Source organism: Gymnoscopelus microlampas (assembly GCF_963454915.1).
Source record: "Gymnoscopelus microlampas genome assembly, chromosome: 17".
Classification (NCBI taxonomy): domain Eukaryota; kingdom Metazoa; phylum Chordata; class Actinopteri; order Myctophiformes; family Myctophidae; genus Gymnoscopelus; species Gymnoscopelus microlampas.
Genome location: NC_139954.1, coordinates 21,209,922 through 21,229,082, shown reverse-complemented (window position 1 = coordinate 21,229,082; position 19,161 = coordinate 21,209,922). Strand labels below are relative to the sequence as shown.

At 41.7% G+C, this 19,161-nt stretch overlaps 2 protein-coding genes across 2 annotated transcripts; both read left to right on the top strand.

Annotated features, from left to right (window-relative positions):
- Window positions 1-2,843: 2,843 nt before the first annotated feature.
- Window positions 2,844-4,133, top strand: pou3f3a (POU class 3 homeobox 3a; the record flags this gene model as incomplete). The annotated part of the gene is made up of 1 exon (XM_084084406.1): window positions 2,844-4,133. The coding sequence occupies one exon, from the start codon at window positions 2,844-2,846 to the stop codon at window positions 4,131-4,133; it is 1,290 nt and encodes a 429-aa protein (XP_083940532.1).
- An 11,725-nt stretch (window positions 4,134-15,858) lies between these two features.
- On the top strand, window positions 15,859-17,019 carry gpr45 (G protein-coupled receptor 45; the record flags this gene model as incomplete). Its single annotated transcript, XM_084084021.1, has 1 exon — window positions 15,859-17,019. One exon carries the CDS (start codon window positions 15,859-15,861, stop codon window positions 17,017-17,019), a length of 1,161 nt encoding a protein of 386 aa, XP_083940147.1.
- Window positions 17,020-19,161: the final 2,142 nt, after the last annotated feature.

Below are 19,161 nucleotides of genomic sequence, written 5' to 3'. Positions count from 1 at the left end.
CCATAGTGGATTAAGGACCCCCCCCCCCCCCCCCCCCCCCAATGTCTGCAGCTTTAAAATATGTTGGGCAATTATGCTATTGGCCTATATTATAGTCATATAGCTAGTTTGAGAATATGGGACTGTGGTGTTAATAATAATAACACTGTTAACGGTTTCAACACTGCAAATACTTGGATATAGGTCAGTGGCCTATGCTATCGGGTCCGGGTCCTATAACCTAACTGTCGAATACATCCTCGTGCACCCTCCCTGGAAGGTCGCTGCATGGGGAGACACCCGGTTTCCATGGTGATTTGAGAACTATGCACGATTGCACGAGGAGATTATGGGTAGCCTACATATCTCACATTTAGATCCAATTTTATTGATTTTTCTTTCTTGCTTTAAAAAATTGTATCTTAACTTGTTAAATCGGTTTGTCCTTATCTATTATGTGAGCTGCATGGGCCCAAGAATACCAAAACACTCGCCCCAAAACACAGTCGCCCCGGGGAAAATCCGGTGGTAGGCTATTCACTAAAACGTAACCCAGTAAACTAAAGCTAAACCAACCTTATTCTTAAACGTAACCTCAGCAAAACGGTGCCAAAACCTAACCGTATATCCTAAACGTAACCTCAGTAAAACTATGCCTAACCCTAAACTTATTTTAACCGTACCTCAGTAAAACAAATTATACAATAATAATACAAGAATCGCTGGTCCGCGAAAAAAATGGGGGCGAGCATGTTTTGGGGTGAGCCTTCGGTTACCGTGCCCAAACGTTTTGCCAAATCTGCGGTTATGGTGGCTGTGCCTAAATAAATGGGCCGGATATTTCCCAAAAGTTTTATCTATCTTCTTTCAAGCATTATAGGCTACTTTTTGAACCAGACCCAAAACTAATCCGCTGGAAAAGAAAACACGAATTGGCACCACATTTATTAGGCTGCACCATGGGTCCCTCCACCACTATCACAAAACTGCATGTGTTCAAGGTGATTCTGCACACATTAGTCTTTTAAAAGTGGGGAAACTTGTGGGCAGAGAAATGTGAGTAAGTTAAATAGTCTACGTTTATTTACCAGGCCAACCATAGCTCGTATGGAAACATTCTGTTAGAATAGACTCATATTAAGGGTGGAATATCAAACTGCTTGCTTGGGTTGCACCCCGCGCTCACTAGAGCAGTGCGTCACTCAGTGGTGTAAAATAACTAAGTAGCCTACATTTACTCAAGTAGGCTACTGTATAAGTAGCTACAATTTTAAGGTGTTTTTACTTTACTGGAGTATTTCCAATTTTCAGTAGGCCTACTTTTTTACTTCTACTGAAATTTTGAGTTACTAGTTACTTTGCAGATAGGCCTACAAGTTATTAGATTATAAAACTATAGGCTACATTAACCACTTTAGCCCTATTTTATACATAGGCTATTTGAGAATAGCCATCTACAAGCTCACAACACAATGTGTTGTGAGCTTGTAGATCTGCTATTTTCAAACATTTTAGTAGGCTACTTTTACTTTTGGTACTTTACTTATATTTTGATGCCAATACTTTTGTAATTTTACTCAAGTGACATTTTGAACACAGGACTTTTACTTGTAACAGAGTGTTTTTATATTGTGGTATTGCTATACTTTTACTTAAGTAAAATATCTCAGTACTTGTCCACCACTGGCGTCACGCCACTGTGGCCTTCCCTTCGCCGTTATGAAAAGGAGGGCGCATTGAGATGCAAGAAGCGTATAAACCTCTGTGTAAGCAATTTGAGTAGGCTATCCTACTTGACATGGCCCTGTTGCCCTACTTTAGCTATATCCGAAATAGGCTAATTTCCCTAATTTCTCAAAAAACAGCAATATGCTAATATTATTAATTAATAACGCTGATTATGATGTATAATAATATATAATAATATTAATAATATTAATAATATTAATAATATTAATAATATTAATAATAGGATAGGCTACTTACAAGTTGCAGCTGTCGTAATCTAAATATATGAAGTAAAACCACTAAAGTGTATATATAGGCTATAATCAATTAAATATAGCCTATATGTTTTGTGTTTCCTTAGCCTATAGCCTACATAATGTTTTGCTGCATTTTTTTCTTTAGATAACCAGTTGTGCTATCTTATGTTAAACTATAGCCATAAGCCATGGAACATTTTATTTTTGTGAACTGTGCGCACCCGAGGCTTAAACCAACTCCTCTGCGGGTATCTGTCCAATCAGCAGGAGTTGTGCTCAAACTTCCTGTGGTAATTGGACGGAGATAGGAAAGGAAAGGCGTGTGCATGCTTGGCACAGGGTAAACACTCGCGTGTCTTCGCGCTGTAGCGGACGCACAGGGTAGAGTTGATGGAGTGAGCAGAAGATTAGAGAGAGAGAGAGAGAGGACCGGCTGGCTATAGTGTGTCTTCATTTTCATCCTCTTCAACGCATTAATACAATACAGGGTACCAACAACAAGCCCAAGACCTCCGTATCTTGACGAGGACAATAGAGAAGATTATTTTCAATTCACAAGCCTGTGGATTATTAACCAGTCGCTCACGGGCCCACAAACTTTTGATGGCTTTTATTTCTTCGCTGTGGAAAGGGGAGCTTATTTTACAAGACATTTCTATGCACAAGTTATCGTAGCTTTATAACTACATGCCATATAAACTTATATGGAGTATGTGGCAGAACTTCTAGCTTTTTATTATTATTATTATTATAGCAGACAGTATACTAGCACAATAGTAATTTTGCTTTAAATGACATTTGTAGCCCAGTGAACCCAATGGAATAGGACAAAAAGAGTATTGAAATCAATCTAAAAGAGATCAAAAGACATCAAGATATATGGTTTGGGGAATGGCAACAGCCACCTCAAGCCCATATTTAGCCAACAATAGGATTTTATCGACCGGCTCAATCATACACTCTGATCGAGGGGGCATTGGCATGCAGCCTGGCAGCACCGCTGTGACAACGGTGTCTGGTGGATACAGGGGAGACCCTTCCATAAAGATGGTCCAGAGTGACTTCATGCAGGGAGCCATGGCGACGAGCAACGGGGGGCACATGCTAAGCCATGCCCACCAGTGGGTGACATCGCTGCCCCATGCAGCCGCTGCAGCGGCCGCGGCCGCAGTGGCAGCCGCCGAGGCCAGCAGCTCTCCGTGGTCCTCCTCCAGCTCCCAGCCGCAGGACGCGAAGAGAAACGCGGGGAGGGAGGATCTCCACTCCGGCTCTGCTGCTCTGCACCACAGGTCTCCTCATCTGGGATCCCACCAGACGCACCCGGGAGGTTGGGGGAGCAGCTCAGCCGCGCACATCAGCATCGCCGAGGGACAGCAGCAGCAGCAGCCCCTCATCTACTCCCAGCCGGGGGGCTTCACACTGAACGGGATGCTCAGTTCCCCGGGCGGACAGAGCCTGATGCACCCGGCGCTGGTGCGCGGCGGGGAATCCCCAGATCTCGACCACGGGAGCCACCACCACCATCACCACCACCACCACCATCACAACAACAACAACAACGCACATCACCACCACCATGGCGTGGGCCACGACCCGCACTCTGACGAGGACACCCCGACGTCGGACGACTTGGAGCATTTTGCCAAACAGTTCAAGCAGCGACGCATCAAGCTCGGTTTCACCCAGGCGGACGTGGGCTTGGCGCTGGGCACGCTTTACGGCAACGTCTTCTCGCAGACCACCATATGCAGGTTTGAAGCGCTTCAGTTGAGCTTCAAAAACATGTGCAAGCTGAAACCCCTGCTGAACAAATGGCTGGAGGAAGCCGACTCGACGACAGGGAGCCCGACCAGCATCGATAAGATCGCTGCTCAGGGCAGAAAGAGGAAAAAGCGCACCTCAATCGAGGTGAGCGTAAAGGGCGCGTTGGAGAGCCACTTTCTGAAGAGTCCCAAACCCGCCGCACAGGAGATCACCTCCCTAGCGGACTCCCTCCAGTTGGAGAAGGAGGTGGTCCGGGTCTGGTTCTGCAACCGCAGGCAGAAGGAGAAGCGCATGACGCCGCCGGGACTTCCACACACCCCGGACGACGCGTATTCACAGGTTGGCAACATGAGTTCTGATTCACCGTCACCAATAGACTGCAAAAGAATGTACAGCGAGACGTGAAAACATTATGGACGAAGCTACCATATTAATGGACAAAACTATGCTATATAGGCTAACTTGAAATGTAAAAAGAAAAAAATGTGAACAGGCATTTTGGACAATATTTCCTTTCCTTGAGTAATTTGTTTATTAAATAGCCTACTAAGGCTATAAAATGGTTAACCCATCCAAGAACACTAGTCCTAGTTTGGTCTTAAAACATGTCAACCAGTGTGTATATTTCTTCCAATAATATAGGCCAAAAGACCTATTTATGCCTTTTCAGGTATTTTTCTGCACTATAAATCTGCCAACAACTTTTGAAGGACAGAAATTAGTAAGTTGGAGCTGGCAATAGGTAACTATTTTAAGTGTATCTTATACACATGATGTTCACCAAAGGACATTTTATGGACTAATAAATAAAGAGAAAAAAAAGAAAAGGACATTGGGTGTGAAGATCTAGAAATGTACTTGTACACCTCTGCAATGTTTCATAAAAGTTCCTAAGTAATGCTGCAGTGTTTACTTTCTCATAATAACAGGAGTAGATGGAAAGTGATTTGCTTTACTCATCAAGTTCTTTTTTTGACAAGCAATAATTTATATTCCTTCAAAAATGTGTTTTCTCACCTTTGTGTCATGTGCCAATGGAGTTTTAATTCTGATCACGTTAGTGATCAATTATTTATGTCAATATGTTAAGTTCAATATGTACAATGTACAATAGGCCCATGTTTTGTTCTTGGTAGGAAGTTTGAGTTTGAATGAGCACACACATACCCTTAAGTTTGTGTATTGGTAAGCCTACTTTGTATTTTGGTGTGATGATTCAGACTATTTATTTTTCCCCCACTGTGTTTATTTTCATGGATAGGCAAACTATTTAATAAATTTGTCATAAGAAAATAATTGTGCTAAGCTTTGTGAGAAAACACAATCTCACACACACACACACACACACACACACACACACACACACACACACACACACACACACACACACACACACACACACACACACACACACACACACACACACACACACACACACACACACACACACACACACACACACACACACACACACACACACACACACACACACACTGAAACACACACCATTGTTTACAAGTTCATATATACTGCACAGCTTTTTTGACTCTTGCAGTCGAAACAAACTATTACAATGTAGCCTACTTGTTGCTCATGAATATTGCCAAAGAAACTAGTAGACCTAAGCCTCTTTTTATGCATTTTGTCAAAATATCCCTAAAGCCATTGAAAAGAAGAACAGTATGCCTATGAAAAGCAACAATGTAGCTAATGCAAATGCAAAATTAGTATTCAGGCATCTGATGGAGAGACATTTACAACATAAATTTGTTGTTGAATCATAAAGCCTGCTGACCATGTCAAAACGGCAACCACCTAAACCCTCTTGACTAGACTTAGTAAACTGGACTTGAGTTGGCTCAGTACACAGACCGTTTTTTCATCTACACTAAATCTCTTTGCCAAAAGTAGCCAATCTACAAACTCATCTACAAACGAATGAGTCGTGTTGCGACACGTTGTGAGCTTGTGGATCTGCTATTTTTGGCTAATGTTCCCCCCAGAATATGGATGCTGGGATTCAAGTTGTTAAAACATCATGCAGGTCTGACGTGGGAGGTACCTTGAAAATATTGGTAGGATTGTGATGATCAGTTCATCCTCTGGCAGGCCTATACTGACTGCAGCTCTGTCGAAAACGGCCAAAAGAGGTCGGCTACTCCAGCTGGCAGTTCACCTCCACAGCCGTTGCCAAGGTGACAGCGAGATGGAGTGGCAGGAGGGGTGAGTTGGGAGAGGATCTATTGCCACAGATGATGAGTTTGGCAGATTGGCAAGAAGAAACTGAGCACTCAGGCCCACAAAGACCACACAGTAAAATCTGGAGTGTTACCTCTGAAAATGTCACAATTGCAGCATATGGCATAGCGCTACGGGTTCACTGTCAGAGTTAAATGAACACCCCAGATTTTTCTGTGCAATCAATCAGCTCAACAATGTGTGTGTGTGTGTGTGTGTGTGTGTGTGTGTGTGTGTGTGTGTGTGTGTGTGTGTGTGTGTGTGTGTGTGTGTGTGTGTGTGTGTGTGTGTGTGTGTGCATATACTGTACACAGCCTTACCGTATAAATCCCATATCCTGTTGATAATAAATGAAAAAGGGAAAGATATGGACGGCACAGTGTAAATAACAAGCTGAGTGAAACTTGGAAGGGAGGTGAAAGGTCAGTTGCTACAGTAGCTGCCATGTGACGACTAGAGAGAACACAGAGGAAATTCACCCAAGCCTGTCGGGTTAATATATCACCTTCCGCGGTTGCATTGCTAAATACAGTTCACGCATGAGCTCTATAGCAAGCAGATACATTCTTGAAACTCACAAATTGGCATAATGCCATGTAGAAACAATCCCTCCCCCCCTGAAATTGGCATTTCCAGAACTGCACATGCAGCCAGGTGGGGGGAGGCTACTGAGTAACCTGTGGATTAGAGTAGAGGTGACTGGCCGGTTTGTCTACCCTTACTGTTGGGCAAGGTAGTGGTTCTCAACCTGTGGGTCGGGATCCCCAGGGGGGTCCGCATATGATTTTTTTGGGGGGTCCCCAGATGACAGTGAAGTCACAATTTAAGGACTTTGAAGTAAAAGCAAAAGTAATCTACAAGCTATAAGATACAAACTGGTCAAACATTGTCCAAATTGTCAAATAATATAAGAAAGCAAAAACATTTGGAAAATAGCCAACCTGCAAGCTCACAACGTCTCGCAACGCAAGGCATTGTGAGCTTGTAGATCTGCTATTCACATTATTTATCTGTTGAACCGAGTCAAACTAAATTGAATGCCTCAACTCCTACATTCCAAGTGGTGGGGGCTCCCCAAAAGGTTGAGAACCACTGGGGTAAGGTAGTGGTACTGTGAAACCAACCGTAGGCCTAAGGCTAAATCACACAGAAACACAACGGCCTAAACAAACTGTTTTCATTTGTTGGTGATTTGTATCCACGTATGTGTTCTCGCACAAAATGTACCCTTTCTTGGAACTGCAATTTACATATACAGCAACACACTTTAAAAAATGTGGTGTGTGAATGCGTGCATGTATATGTGTGTGTGTGTGTGTGTGTGTGTGTGCGTGTGCGTGTGCGTGTGCGTGTGCGTGTGCGTGTGCGTGTGCGTGTGCGAGTGCGAGTGCAAGTGCGAGTGTGTGTGCTTTCATATGCATTTATTATGTACCTCTCTTGGCTGAATATTGGCAGGATTGAGAGGAAACTTGGGCCTCCTGGTTATAAATAGCAGTGTAACTGCAGAGACATGAATGAGTTGATTGAGTGGACTCTGCAGGTATACAGCAGTCACTCCAGGTCAGCTCTCACTGACCACCATCCGTCTTACTTTTAGACTCTCAATTTGCTGAGGAGATATAAGATATAACTGTACATACACTATACAATCCGGAGTGTTAATGTAACTCTGAGAGTGTACAAATAGACCTGTGAGGGTCCATTTGGTAACATTTGTACACTCTCAGAGTTACGAATGAATAAATTAACACTGAGGATTAACATTAGACAACAAGGCTCATGCTGTTGCTGTTTTTCACAAAATGTTTAAGAATATTCAAACACTTTCAAAAAGTGTGCAATGAACAGCATGTAATGATTACATTTTGGTATACAATTCTGGTTTGAAAAAAAAGAAAAGAAAAGGTAAAAAGCATTTTGGAATAAAGACTCTTTGGTGCTGTCGGACAATATAACTCAGAGGTGGAAAGGTGGTGCCATAGTTCAGTGTAATCACTGATGGGAATAACACTGATGGGCCCATAACATATTCCCCAAGAGCTCCAAAGGTCCGTGTTTTTCTGATGAAACTGAGGTGAAATCTAAGCCTGTTGGATTGTAATGTGATCCCCTCAAATCTTAGCGATATAAGAGGGAGATAAGAGTGGAATTAAAGGATAAGAGAAGCCCTTTTTTTTAAGGTTTATGTCATCAGACATACTTTAGCTGTCTTCTCTGAATATCAATGCTGGGATCTGTACGTATATGTGCAGGTGGTGCATTTGTTTGTTTCAGTCACCACAGAACTAAAACAAATCCGCCAAACAATAGAAACAATATAAGACCAGCTCATGGGAAAGCACTTCATATAACGGCATTGTTCTCCAGAATAAAAAATTGAAAAAAGAAACAAAAAGTGCGATGTTATCTTTAGCATTGAGTGTTATTGCTTTGCATTACTGAAATAGTGGATGTTATTTACCATTACATGCTGAGGATGTAATTACCTCTGCCAATAACAGCTGCATGTGTAATTGCTCATAATTGCTCTTAGAACCTTGTTCAGAACTACTTTACACAACATAATTATTGCATGGTAATCCCTTGCTCAATACTCAATGTCTGTGTATCACAGTGTAAAGGCCGATATACTAAACAGTGGACACAGTAAAATCCTGGGTGTTCATTTAACTATGTGACCAAATTAAATAAGCCCTCAGGATTTTTCTTTTCTGTACCCACATGTACCCACTGTTTTGTGTTAATTATTGTCACATTGTGGAGGTTTACCACAAAGTCTAACACTGATTAACACGTGCCTTTCTCAGTGTTAATCTGAGCTCATGAGATACAGTACTGTACCTCCTCTCTGTGGGGTCTGAGCAATATTCATATAAAACATTACAGATGCATTTTAAGCACAACACATCTCACAAAATAAGGATTGGTAAAATGTCTACAGCGTGCATGATTCTCTCTCTGGGTGTGTGTGCGTGCGTGCGTGCGTGCACGAGCACACACACACACGCACGCACGCACGCACGCACGCACGCACGCACGCACGCACGCACGCACGCACGCACACACACACACACACACACACACACACACACACACACACACACACACACACACACACACACACACACACACACACACACACACACACACACACACACACACACACACACACACACACACACACACACACGTTGTACACACGTTGTATTAGTCTACTATACTTGTGCGAACATCAACTCACCAGTAATGTGTTTTTATTTTTCTGCAATCTTTGACTTTAAAGGTAGGGTTAGTGATATTTTTCATTAAAATAAGTGTTAAATAGCTCTATATTCTGATACTTATTGCTATAGATAGAGTGTCTCTCCAGCTCTTTAATAAACAGAAAATACATTTTCAGCTCGGAATACCAATTTTATCCAATCAGGAGAGAGAACTCACACAAGATACAGGATAAACAAGTGAAATTGGAAATGATGACACAATGAAATGAGCAGACAAAACTGGAACTTAAGCTAATAAATTGCTACACTCTCTCCCACCTGAATATTTATTGTCTGTTTATTAAACTCAAAGAGCTGGAGAGACAGCTGACCCATGTTGCTGAACAAACCCTCTATAGCAATGATTACTCAGAATATATTATAATATATATTGAATTAAAAGGTGTTAACCTTTTAACAAAAATGGTTTAAACTTTTTGTTTTAACCCCAAAATATCACTAACTACCCTACCTTTAACCCTGAAGTCAAAAATAGCTGATCTACAAGCTAACAACACATCATGCTGCTATAAGCTTTTTGAGCTTGTAGATCTGCTATTTTTGGTGCATGACACATAAGCAATAAATCAAGCACAACCCTAAACCTAACCTCTAAACGCTTAATCCTTACCCTATCCCCAACCTCAATATTTTACTAATTGTGAGCCTGACCCTAAAAATCTTTTTGAACAATGAAATAACCATTTATTTTATGAGGACCAGGAAAATGTTCCTTACAATGTCTATTCCTCATGATCTACTGTGTGATAAAAATATATATTTTAAGTGTTTTTTCTAAAAGTGAGGTCAATCTTGCGCTTGTTTGGCTCTGCTGACCCAACAATATTGTTGCCAATGGGCTTTCTAAAACTTTGTCAAGCTTCTCTGTTTATTCTGATGGTGTTCTCTTTGCCTATATATGTTTGATCTTCTGGTGAATGATGGAGCACCAAACGCACCCCATCAGGAAGAAATTAAAGCAAACATCTGTGGAATAATGGACAGGGAAATGAATTTTCTCACCAGCAAGCGTGTTGTGTGGGTGCCACTGAACGTGACCAGCATGCATGTGCCAGACCGGTGGAGTGGAACTCGTTTGATGGCTACGTTCGACACATGGGCATGATGCCAATTTAGACAAGCATGCCCACGAAACGAATCTCGCACTGCATGCTAAGTGTGTGTGTGTGTGTGTGTGTGTGTGTGTGTGTGTGTGTGTGTGTGTGTGTGTGTGTGTGTGTGTGTGGAAGATGAAAGAGAACACCAGCTTTCCTATGTAGAACCAAATGTAATTTACAATTGAATTTATCTGCGGAAAATCTGTCTCTGTAGTAAATTTTCTGCACATCTGCACAGAGTAGAAACATTCCAGGACTAGTGTTTTGTGGATCCTCCTCAAAAATAAGAATTGGTCTATCTTGCCAATACAATGGCTACCAAGTGAAATTCCATTTAATTGCCAGTATGAATATGAAAAACTAACTTTGTTAGGTTTATATAAGCAAAGGACTGACATGGCTATTAAATAATTCCTCTGAGCCTCAAATGGAATGCCCTTTGGATATAAAGTACAATGCTGCCATCTCCTGGTTCATATTATTAATACATGTCACTTGGAGCCATCAAAATAAATAAAAAAGTAAATACATTTGGCCAAACAAGACAGAAAAGAAGAAAAATAAATCCCCTATAATTTGAAAAGGTTTTTACAGCACCATTATCATCATCACCATTTCAAAGGATTTATTCAACTTTAATTATTCCCTGCAAATTGGGTTGGAAAACCTGGAAACCTTAATTGGATGGCAGAAAAAACAGGTGGTGAAAACCTGTTTCACTTAAACTTATCACAAAATAATTGCATTCATCATCATTCATTCATTAAATTATACTCTGCTATCACAAAACTAAATATAAAAGTTAATGCAGAATAAAGCAGTGTACATTTTTGTCCAAATGACCCTGTGACCTGTGGTTTATGAGGTGGGGAATCTAAATAGCCTAAATAAAATAAATAAATCACATGATATCCCTCTGGCCTGTAAGTTACAGGCTGTAACATTTGTGAACAACTTTCACCCGAAGCTGTATAGGCTAAAAAGAACCATGCTAAACTGTCTGGTGTGATAGGCTACTGATCTACAACATGCATGCTGCACAGTCTGTGCAGTCTGACTTAGGCCTATGTGGAACATATTTCACAATGTTGATGTGATTTTAAGGTATAATCCTAGCCACCACAAAGTATATTCTTAAATTGTCACCAGTGAGCAATACTGGTGACTCAGTTTAACCTTTTCCAAATCCAAAGCCACAGGCTTCTTGTTCCTGGCATGTTCACTCATAAATCAATGTAATAGACCCACATAATTCATCATTATTGGTTCTTATTCCTACCATAGGCCTTTTGATAGAGCAATGTATGTAGCTTTGTGATTTGTGGAAAACAGAAATGCAGTGTGGTGGCTCTGGCTTGACATGTTGGTGGTGGTGGGGGTTGTTAATAATGTCAGATTGTTCATATAGAGTTTGTTTAATTGATATTCCACAAGGAGGATCAATAGGCTCTATGCACAGCAGCCATATTATCACTTCCTTCACAGGTGTTACCAATGATACTAATGAAGGCTCTGTTCCATTTAGTGTAGCACAGTGTAACCGCACGCGGATGCCACATAGTCGGAGAAAAGGTCTGTCGGATTAACGCATGCCTCCCGGTTTCGACAACCCCCATAACTCTGAGAGTGTACAAATGGAACCAAATGGACCCGCAACCATTTGTACACTCTCAGAGTTACACACCTGTAAGGGGCCATTTGGAAGCCCATGAGGGTCCCTGGACCCCAACTGTAGACCCACTGGTGTAACAGAGTGTTTCCAGTGAGCCAACATGCACAATATCAGCACACTGACTCTGTTTGACCAGAATGGAACAGAGCCTTCATTAGTATAATTGGTAACACCTGTGAATGTCTTCATTGAAGCCTATACTGCACCTTTAAATCAGGGAATAGCCTCTCTTCTTCTCGCGCGTCAGCATTAGCGAGCGCCACACATGATGGCAATCGATAGGCAAGCAGTGTTGCCATGATCCCTTATTAGAAGCAACTTTGGGCTTGTTTTTCTGTAGAGTTGATTGTAAATATTGGTTAGTTGCGGCCGGGTTGCGGTTTTTTGGACTTGTTTCTTAAGTGAAGTTGCTTATTTGGGCTCGTTTCCTAATGTTGTTTGTTGGTTCTCAAACATTTTCATGTCAAGGACCCCCCAAATTAATATATATTTGTCCACGGACCCCCCCATCTAAAAATATTGTGTGACCCCTGTACCAGATTGGTGTTGTTCAAATGTTCTAACAATATTCAAAATGTTTCACTTTTTTTCAAGATTTGTTTTTTTTTTAATATTTCCAAATAACTGATGCTCATCATGTGACCTATTAATAGTCGCTTCTTTTGGGCTTGTTTTCAGAGACCTAGTTGCTTATTTCTCTCGCAAAATCTGGCAACGCGTATAGGCAAATATTGGAACTATATCAGCCAAGGCGTGTGGATGGAGGCGGACGATCACCGCTGTCACCGCTGGACTGCACTGAGACATGACGTGAGACGAGCTGCACCGCTGTCTGAATCATCATTTGCCCGTCAAGGTAAACTACAAGTTGTTTTTCATCATTTTCATTATATGTGTTATTTAGCCTATAGTGATGCTTACAATCGCTGACTATTCAGAGAATCTTACCTTTACACCTTCGCTTCGTATCAATACAGATTCAATAGGCATCTGAAATCTGAATGCAATGAATTGAGTTTATAGGCTACGAGAGAGAAAGAGGGAATCGAGGCAATTACAGAAGGCCAGGTAGCCTGGGGGTACCTTTCTGACTGTCAAATAAAATACAATTACAGTTATGATAAAAAAAATATTGATCCTTATATTGGACTACAAAGACTACAGTGAACTGTTCTTGCATGAGAAAAAAGTAAATGAAACTAGTCCAGTTTGATGTTTTGTAACATTTGTCATATATAGGCTATATATAGGCTACACATTGTAATACAAAAAGTGAGACACTGGGCCTGAAATATAGCCTACAGTATGATACTCTTATATAACCAAATAAGTAGGCTTATTGAAAATTAATACATCAAATCAGTATCATTTAATACCACACTTACAATGCATTTCCTCTAATGAATTAGCCTAAATAATCAAGAAGTAAGAAGCACATTGTAACACTATCTGCTTGCTTACATTACAATTCTAAATATAATCCTCCTTGCACTGTACAACCATAGCCTACCATTTTGCACACCATGAGCTTAGCATATTGTCACTCAAGCTCCATGGGGCTTGAACAACATTGGGGCTTGAACATTATTGATTTTGCATTTTAAATTATTTATTTTTATTACCACAGACAAACAAACGCTATAGCTGCTTTTCATTTTAGGTTTATCATCCTCCTCCCCATTTGCCGTCTCTCTGTCAACATTTTTATTATTATTGTTTGTTTGTTTGTTTGATTGATTCATTTGTGGTCTATATTCATTTCCGCCATCTGGCTCAATGTGTCCCTAAAAGGGGTCTGAGGGGGATGAAGAAATAAATGACCCCTGAACACAGACAGTCACATCATGTTATTGTCAACACCATGTGTGTGGCCCTCTCAGTTGTCGGGGAGTCGTCTCGTCCCGTGATGGTTTGATGCAGGTTGTAATTGAAAATGTTGTGTCACAGACATTTGCTGAGGGGATGAGAGTGGGGGGTTGCTTGTTGCCATGGAACGGCTGACCTTGTTACCATGGCAACTACCAGTAACACTTACTACGCAATAGTCTATGCGAGGTTTTGTGTAAGAATCCACAATGGCATTCACACAGTTTTTTCCCCCTGTGTTTTTGTCATTGCGGTATCAACATTATTGGTTTTACTGTTTAATACTAATTTTAAAAGTTTTGCCGACTTTTCCTACTACGGTAAATCTTTCATTAATTTACTCGAATTGACAGTTTTTTATGTATGTATAAAAATCATGGATGTGTTCTATTATCCCACATACAGTATATGCAGGTTTTCTTCATTTTATGTACATGTGAACATACAAATGACCCCTGTAGGTCAAACAATCAAATATTGCGGTTGAGATTAGGGCTGCAACTATGTCGATTATTTTCTTAGCCATTATTATATTGTTATTTTTATCGTTATTTCGATCAATCAAATAATATAGGGATCAATTATCAATCTATTATTATATTAAATGATCGATTACCAACTATTATAGTAATCGATTAAATCGATTTGTTTGATTAACTGCTGCAGCCCTAGTTGAGAGCAAATCATTCAGATTGGGTGATCAATTCTCTTCTCTCCTCCAGGTCCAGTCTGCCATTCCAGGTTCAGAGCTGAGGGCGGAGAGAGAGAGAGAGAGAGTCTGCAAAGTCTGTTTTTGAATCCTGTACATCTGACACAAACACACCCTCACACGCACAACCACACGCACACGCACACTCTGCAAGAGGAGCAACAACGGTGTCCTGTGAATGAATGCTGTGAAGATGCTTCTGATGATGGCGGTATCAAGCACCAAGACGGTACCCAAGCATCACATTCTACTAAGCCAACAGAAGACAGACAGGTGTGTGTGTGTGCGTGCGTGCGTGCGTGCGTGCGTGCGTGCGTGTGTGTGCGCGCGCACGTGTTTGTGTGTGTGTGTGTGTGTGTGTGTGTGTGTGTGTGTGTGTGCATGCGTGTGTTTTAATAAGTATGCAGCACAATTGTGTGTATACGTGTCAGTCTGTTTGTGTCCATTGTGTATTTTGGGAATGTATATGTGAGTGTGTCTTGTGAATGTTCACAGCTCAGCTGCTCAGGTCTGTTAATCATCAACCTGATTCAAGTCCACAGCCAGTTAACAGCATGGCTGTCATCATCCAGATGGGACCATGTCATGTACTATGCAGTACTAGAGCAGTGGTTCTCCAACCTTTTCATGTCAAGGACCCCCAAATTAATATGCATTTGGCCGCAGACCCCCATTTGAAAACATTTTGTGCCAGGGACCCCCATACAAGATTTGTGTTTCTAAAATGTTTTAAAAGAAAATTCAATATATATTTTTTCAATATTCCTTTGAAAATAGCAGATCTACAAGCAATGTATCGCGATGTGTTGTGAACTTGTAGATCGGCTATTTTCAAATAGATGATGTATATAGGGTTAAAGTGGTTAAACAGATTTTGACACTATATTATCTCATTTTGCTGGGGACCCTGGAACCCCTCAAGGACCCCTGGAAGCCCCCGGACCCCACTTTTAGAACCACTTCTGTAGACTGTGACTATGCTGGTCCTATGTTTTAGCTTAGCTGAGCCCTTCTGACTACCAAATCTATCCACTCATTGTCTTTGGAAGCCACGTCATATCATATCATAATGCTAAACCACCCAAAATCCAAAGAGGTCTTTGGTTGTTTTACACATTGCTTATAGTATGCATGTTCTTCCATTTCCGTTTCAGATATTGCCATGGATGACCACAAGTGAGGGAAGAGACATTGAAATAGAAACCACAATAAAAATCATGATGAACGTCTGCTTTTGCACAGACATTGCATGATAATTGTTGCCATGGCATTTTGTAATGAAAGCCTGCTGGAAGACTGTGACCTCATGGAGCCTGACAATATGGAGGAAGTGGCACAAAGTCTGCCATCAGAGCCTGGGACTCCTCTCATGCCTGTAACTCTGCGCATTACTCTGGCAGCTATAATGATCTTTATGATTACTATCGGCTTCCTGGGCAATGCCATAGTTTGTCTGATTGTTTACCAGAAGCCTGCCATGCGCTCCGCCATCAACCTCCTCCTGGCCACTTTGGCATTCTCAGACATTATGCTTTCTCTGCTCTGCATGCCCTTCACTGCCGTCACTGTCGCGACATCTGACTGGCGCTTTGGAAGTGGGTTTTGCCGGGCATCGATCATGCTATATTGGCTATTTGTCTTGGAGGGTGTGTCTATCCTCCTCATAATCAGTGTGGATCGTTTCCTCATCATCGTACAACGGCAGGACAAGCTAACCCCTCATAGAGCCAAACTGCTGATTGTAGCTTCGTGGGTTTTGAGCCTATGTGTGGCTCTCCCATCTGTAGTGGGGTGGAGGGCTGGGGCAGCAGGTATTGGGGGCGCCTGGGCCCCACAGTGTGTGCTGGGATACAGTGAATCTCTGGCCGACCGAGGTTACACAATACTGCTGGCCGTAGCTGTGTTCTTTGTGCCGTTTGGTGTCATGCTCTACTCCTACCTGTGCATACTCAACACAGTGCGTCGCAACGCCCTGCGTATACACAACCACACCAGTGAGCATTCTTGCCTGCCTGCCCTCAACCAAGTCAGCAAACTGGGTCTGACTGGGCTGCAGCGCCCCCCTCAAGTCAATGTCGACATGAGCTTCAAGACAAGAGCCTTCACCACCATCCTGATCCTCTTCATCGGGTTCTCTGTATGCTGGTTGCCCCACACGGTGGTCAGCCTCTTGGCCGTGTTCAGCCGGCAGTTCTACTACAGCCCAGCCTTTTATCCAGTCAGTGTTGGCGCGCTGTGGCTCAGCTACCTGAAGACCGTTTTCAACCCTGTAATCTACTGCTGGAGGATCAGGAAGTTCAGGGAGGCGTGCCTGGAGTTCATGCCCAAGAGTTGCAGACTGTGTCCTAGGATGCCAGGTAGGAGCCGTCGGAGGGTGAGGCCCAGCAACATCTATGTGTGCAGTGAAACCCAATCAGCTGTGTGAAGAGGCGATGCTGAATCTCAGAAATCTGGTATACAGGAATCAGCAATTGTTTTGTCTGCTATTAACTGCTTTTTACTTATTTTCACATGAAGAGCAATGAAAGGATTATTTGAGTGGTGTTCACCCATTAAACAGCGCCCAGTCTGTATTCCTCAGGTGCAAAGGACGGTCAGGACCTTATTATGCTAAAGCTTCGACTTCTCTTTGTACCATAGAGACACACGGCCGGAAGCGGAAGGCCTACAAATTCACGCCCACTTTTGAGACAGCGCCGCTACTCGAGGTCCTTTAGAACGATGAACTGCAGCTCTCAATGCAATCTCTATGAGAGGCATTGTAAAATACCGTAATTTCACTGGTTAACTACTGAAGCTGTAGCGATTTTTTTTGTGTTCTAATAAAGTCTCCCATTTGTTTAATTTATCCTTTTTAATGTCCCATATCTGCCATCTTGATATACTACCCACAATATACTATAATATACTCCATCAGTATGTCAAAACCGCTAGCATCGGAGATCTAGAGTTTAAGTGGTTGTATGGTATATACGTCACAGACGCATCCCTTGAGGTTTTCAATACCTAAAAAACTGACGAAAGTGGCCGTTTTCAAGATTTTTTGGTCAGTATCTCTGGAACAGAAGGTCCAATCTGCTCAGTTCAAAGCTTCTTGGATGCGTGACGTTGAGGACATTAAGCACGCAATGACACCTTTTCGGGTTATCATTATTTTTTTTTAGGGGAGGCGAGATCTTAGTTGGGCAGGTGACCGCCTGTCCTGTCTCTACAGTGGGTACGCCACTGGTCGCCGCTCGGCGCTCGTAAAGTCAGTGATGTCACTGAAATGCAACAACTTGTCTGTCTCGCCTCTGCTGTGTTAACATTATGGGTAACTCGTTAAAGTGGCAAATTAAATGTGAAACACATCAACTATTAAGAAAACAAGAAGATATGTTGACAAAGACACTCCATACATTTGGAAATATATTTTTATTTAAATCAATATCGTCTCCAGTTAATGTAGGAATATTTTAAAAGTAGGCTAAATCTCATATCCTCTCATAGGGATTGCATTGGCAGCTGCAGTTCATCGTTCTAACGGACCTCGAGTAGCGGCGCTATCTCAAAAGTGGGCGTGAATTTGTAGGCCTTCCGCCTCCGGCCGTGTGTCTCTATGACACGTTATGGTCTTTACTGCCTCTCAGAGTTACTGCCGCTCAAATATTTCACACCAGCCAAAGTTCAGTTGTTTTGATCTTTCATGACTTGATCCTAGTCTGTTCTAGGGCTACTTCCCTCTCCCAAATACTCTGGTTCCCCCCCACTTGGATCTTCAATTCATATACATTTAATTTGCCTTCTATCACTTACTGAATTGTTGTGTTTCCCACTATGTTGAGAAGCACAAATAACAATTTTGCTAAATTCTTCTGAGGATTGGGCAGACAATATTCCAACAATGTGATTTGTATTTTAAAGTCTGTAAGTACTGTTCAATTGATGGTTTGGTTTGTAAGCATAACATATTGTATTACTTTGCATCTGCCCTAATTAAAGGTGCTGTAAGTGATTTTTTTTTGGGTTGTTTTTTAAATTATTTTTATTAAAAGGTTAAAGCTCTTTACTCCGATAGTAATCATTGCTATAGAATGTTTGTTCAGTAAGAGGTGTCCCTGTCTTGGCAGCTCTTTAGTTTAAAATAAAATGTCATGTGTGGTGCCAATCAGGAGAGAGAACCCCACAAAGATCAGCGTACATTTTATAGTGTTCCAGTTCCAAATTTGTCTAGTCATTTGTTTTTGTTTCATTGCTTCCAATTTCACTTGTTTATTCTGTGAGTTCTCTCTCTTGATTGGATAAAATTCAGTGGAGGAAAGTAACTAGGTACATTTACTCAAGTACTGTACTTAAGTACAATGTTGAGGTACTTTTACATTGCTGGAGTATTTTCAATACTATATACTTATACCCCACTACATCTCAGAGGCAAATATTATTTGCTCCACTACAATTGTATGAAAACTTGACAGTTATAAGTTACTTTGTAGATTTAGATGATTTTTAGAAAACATACATTAACCACTTCAGCCCTACAGGTACTTTGGCTATTTGAAAATAGCAGATCTACATGCTCACAATGCCT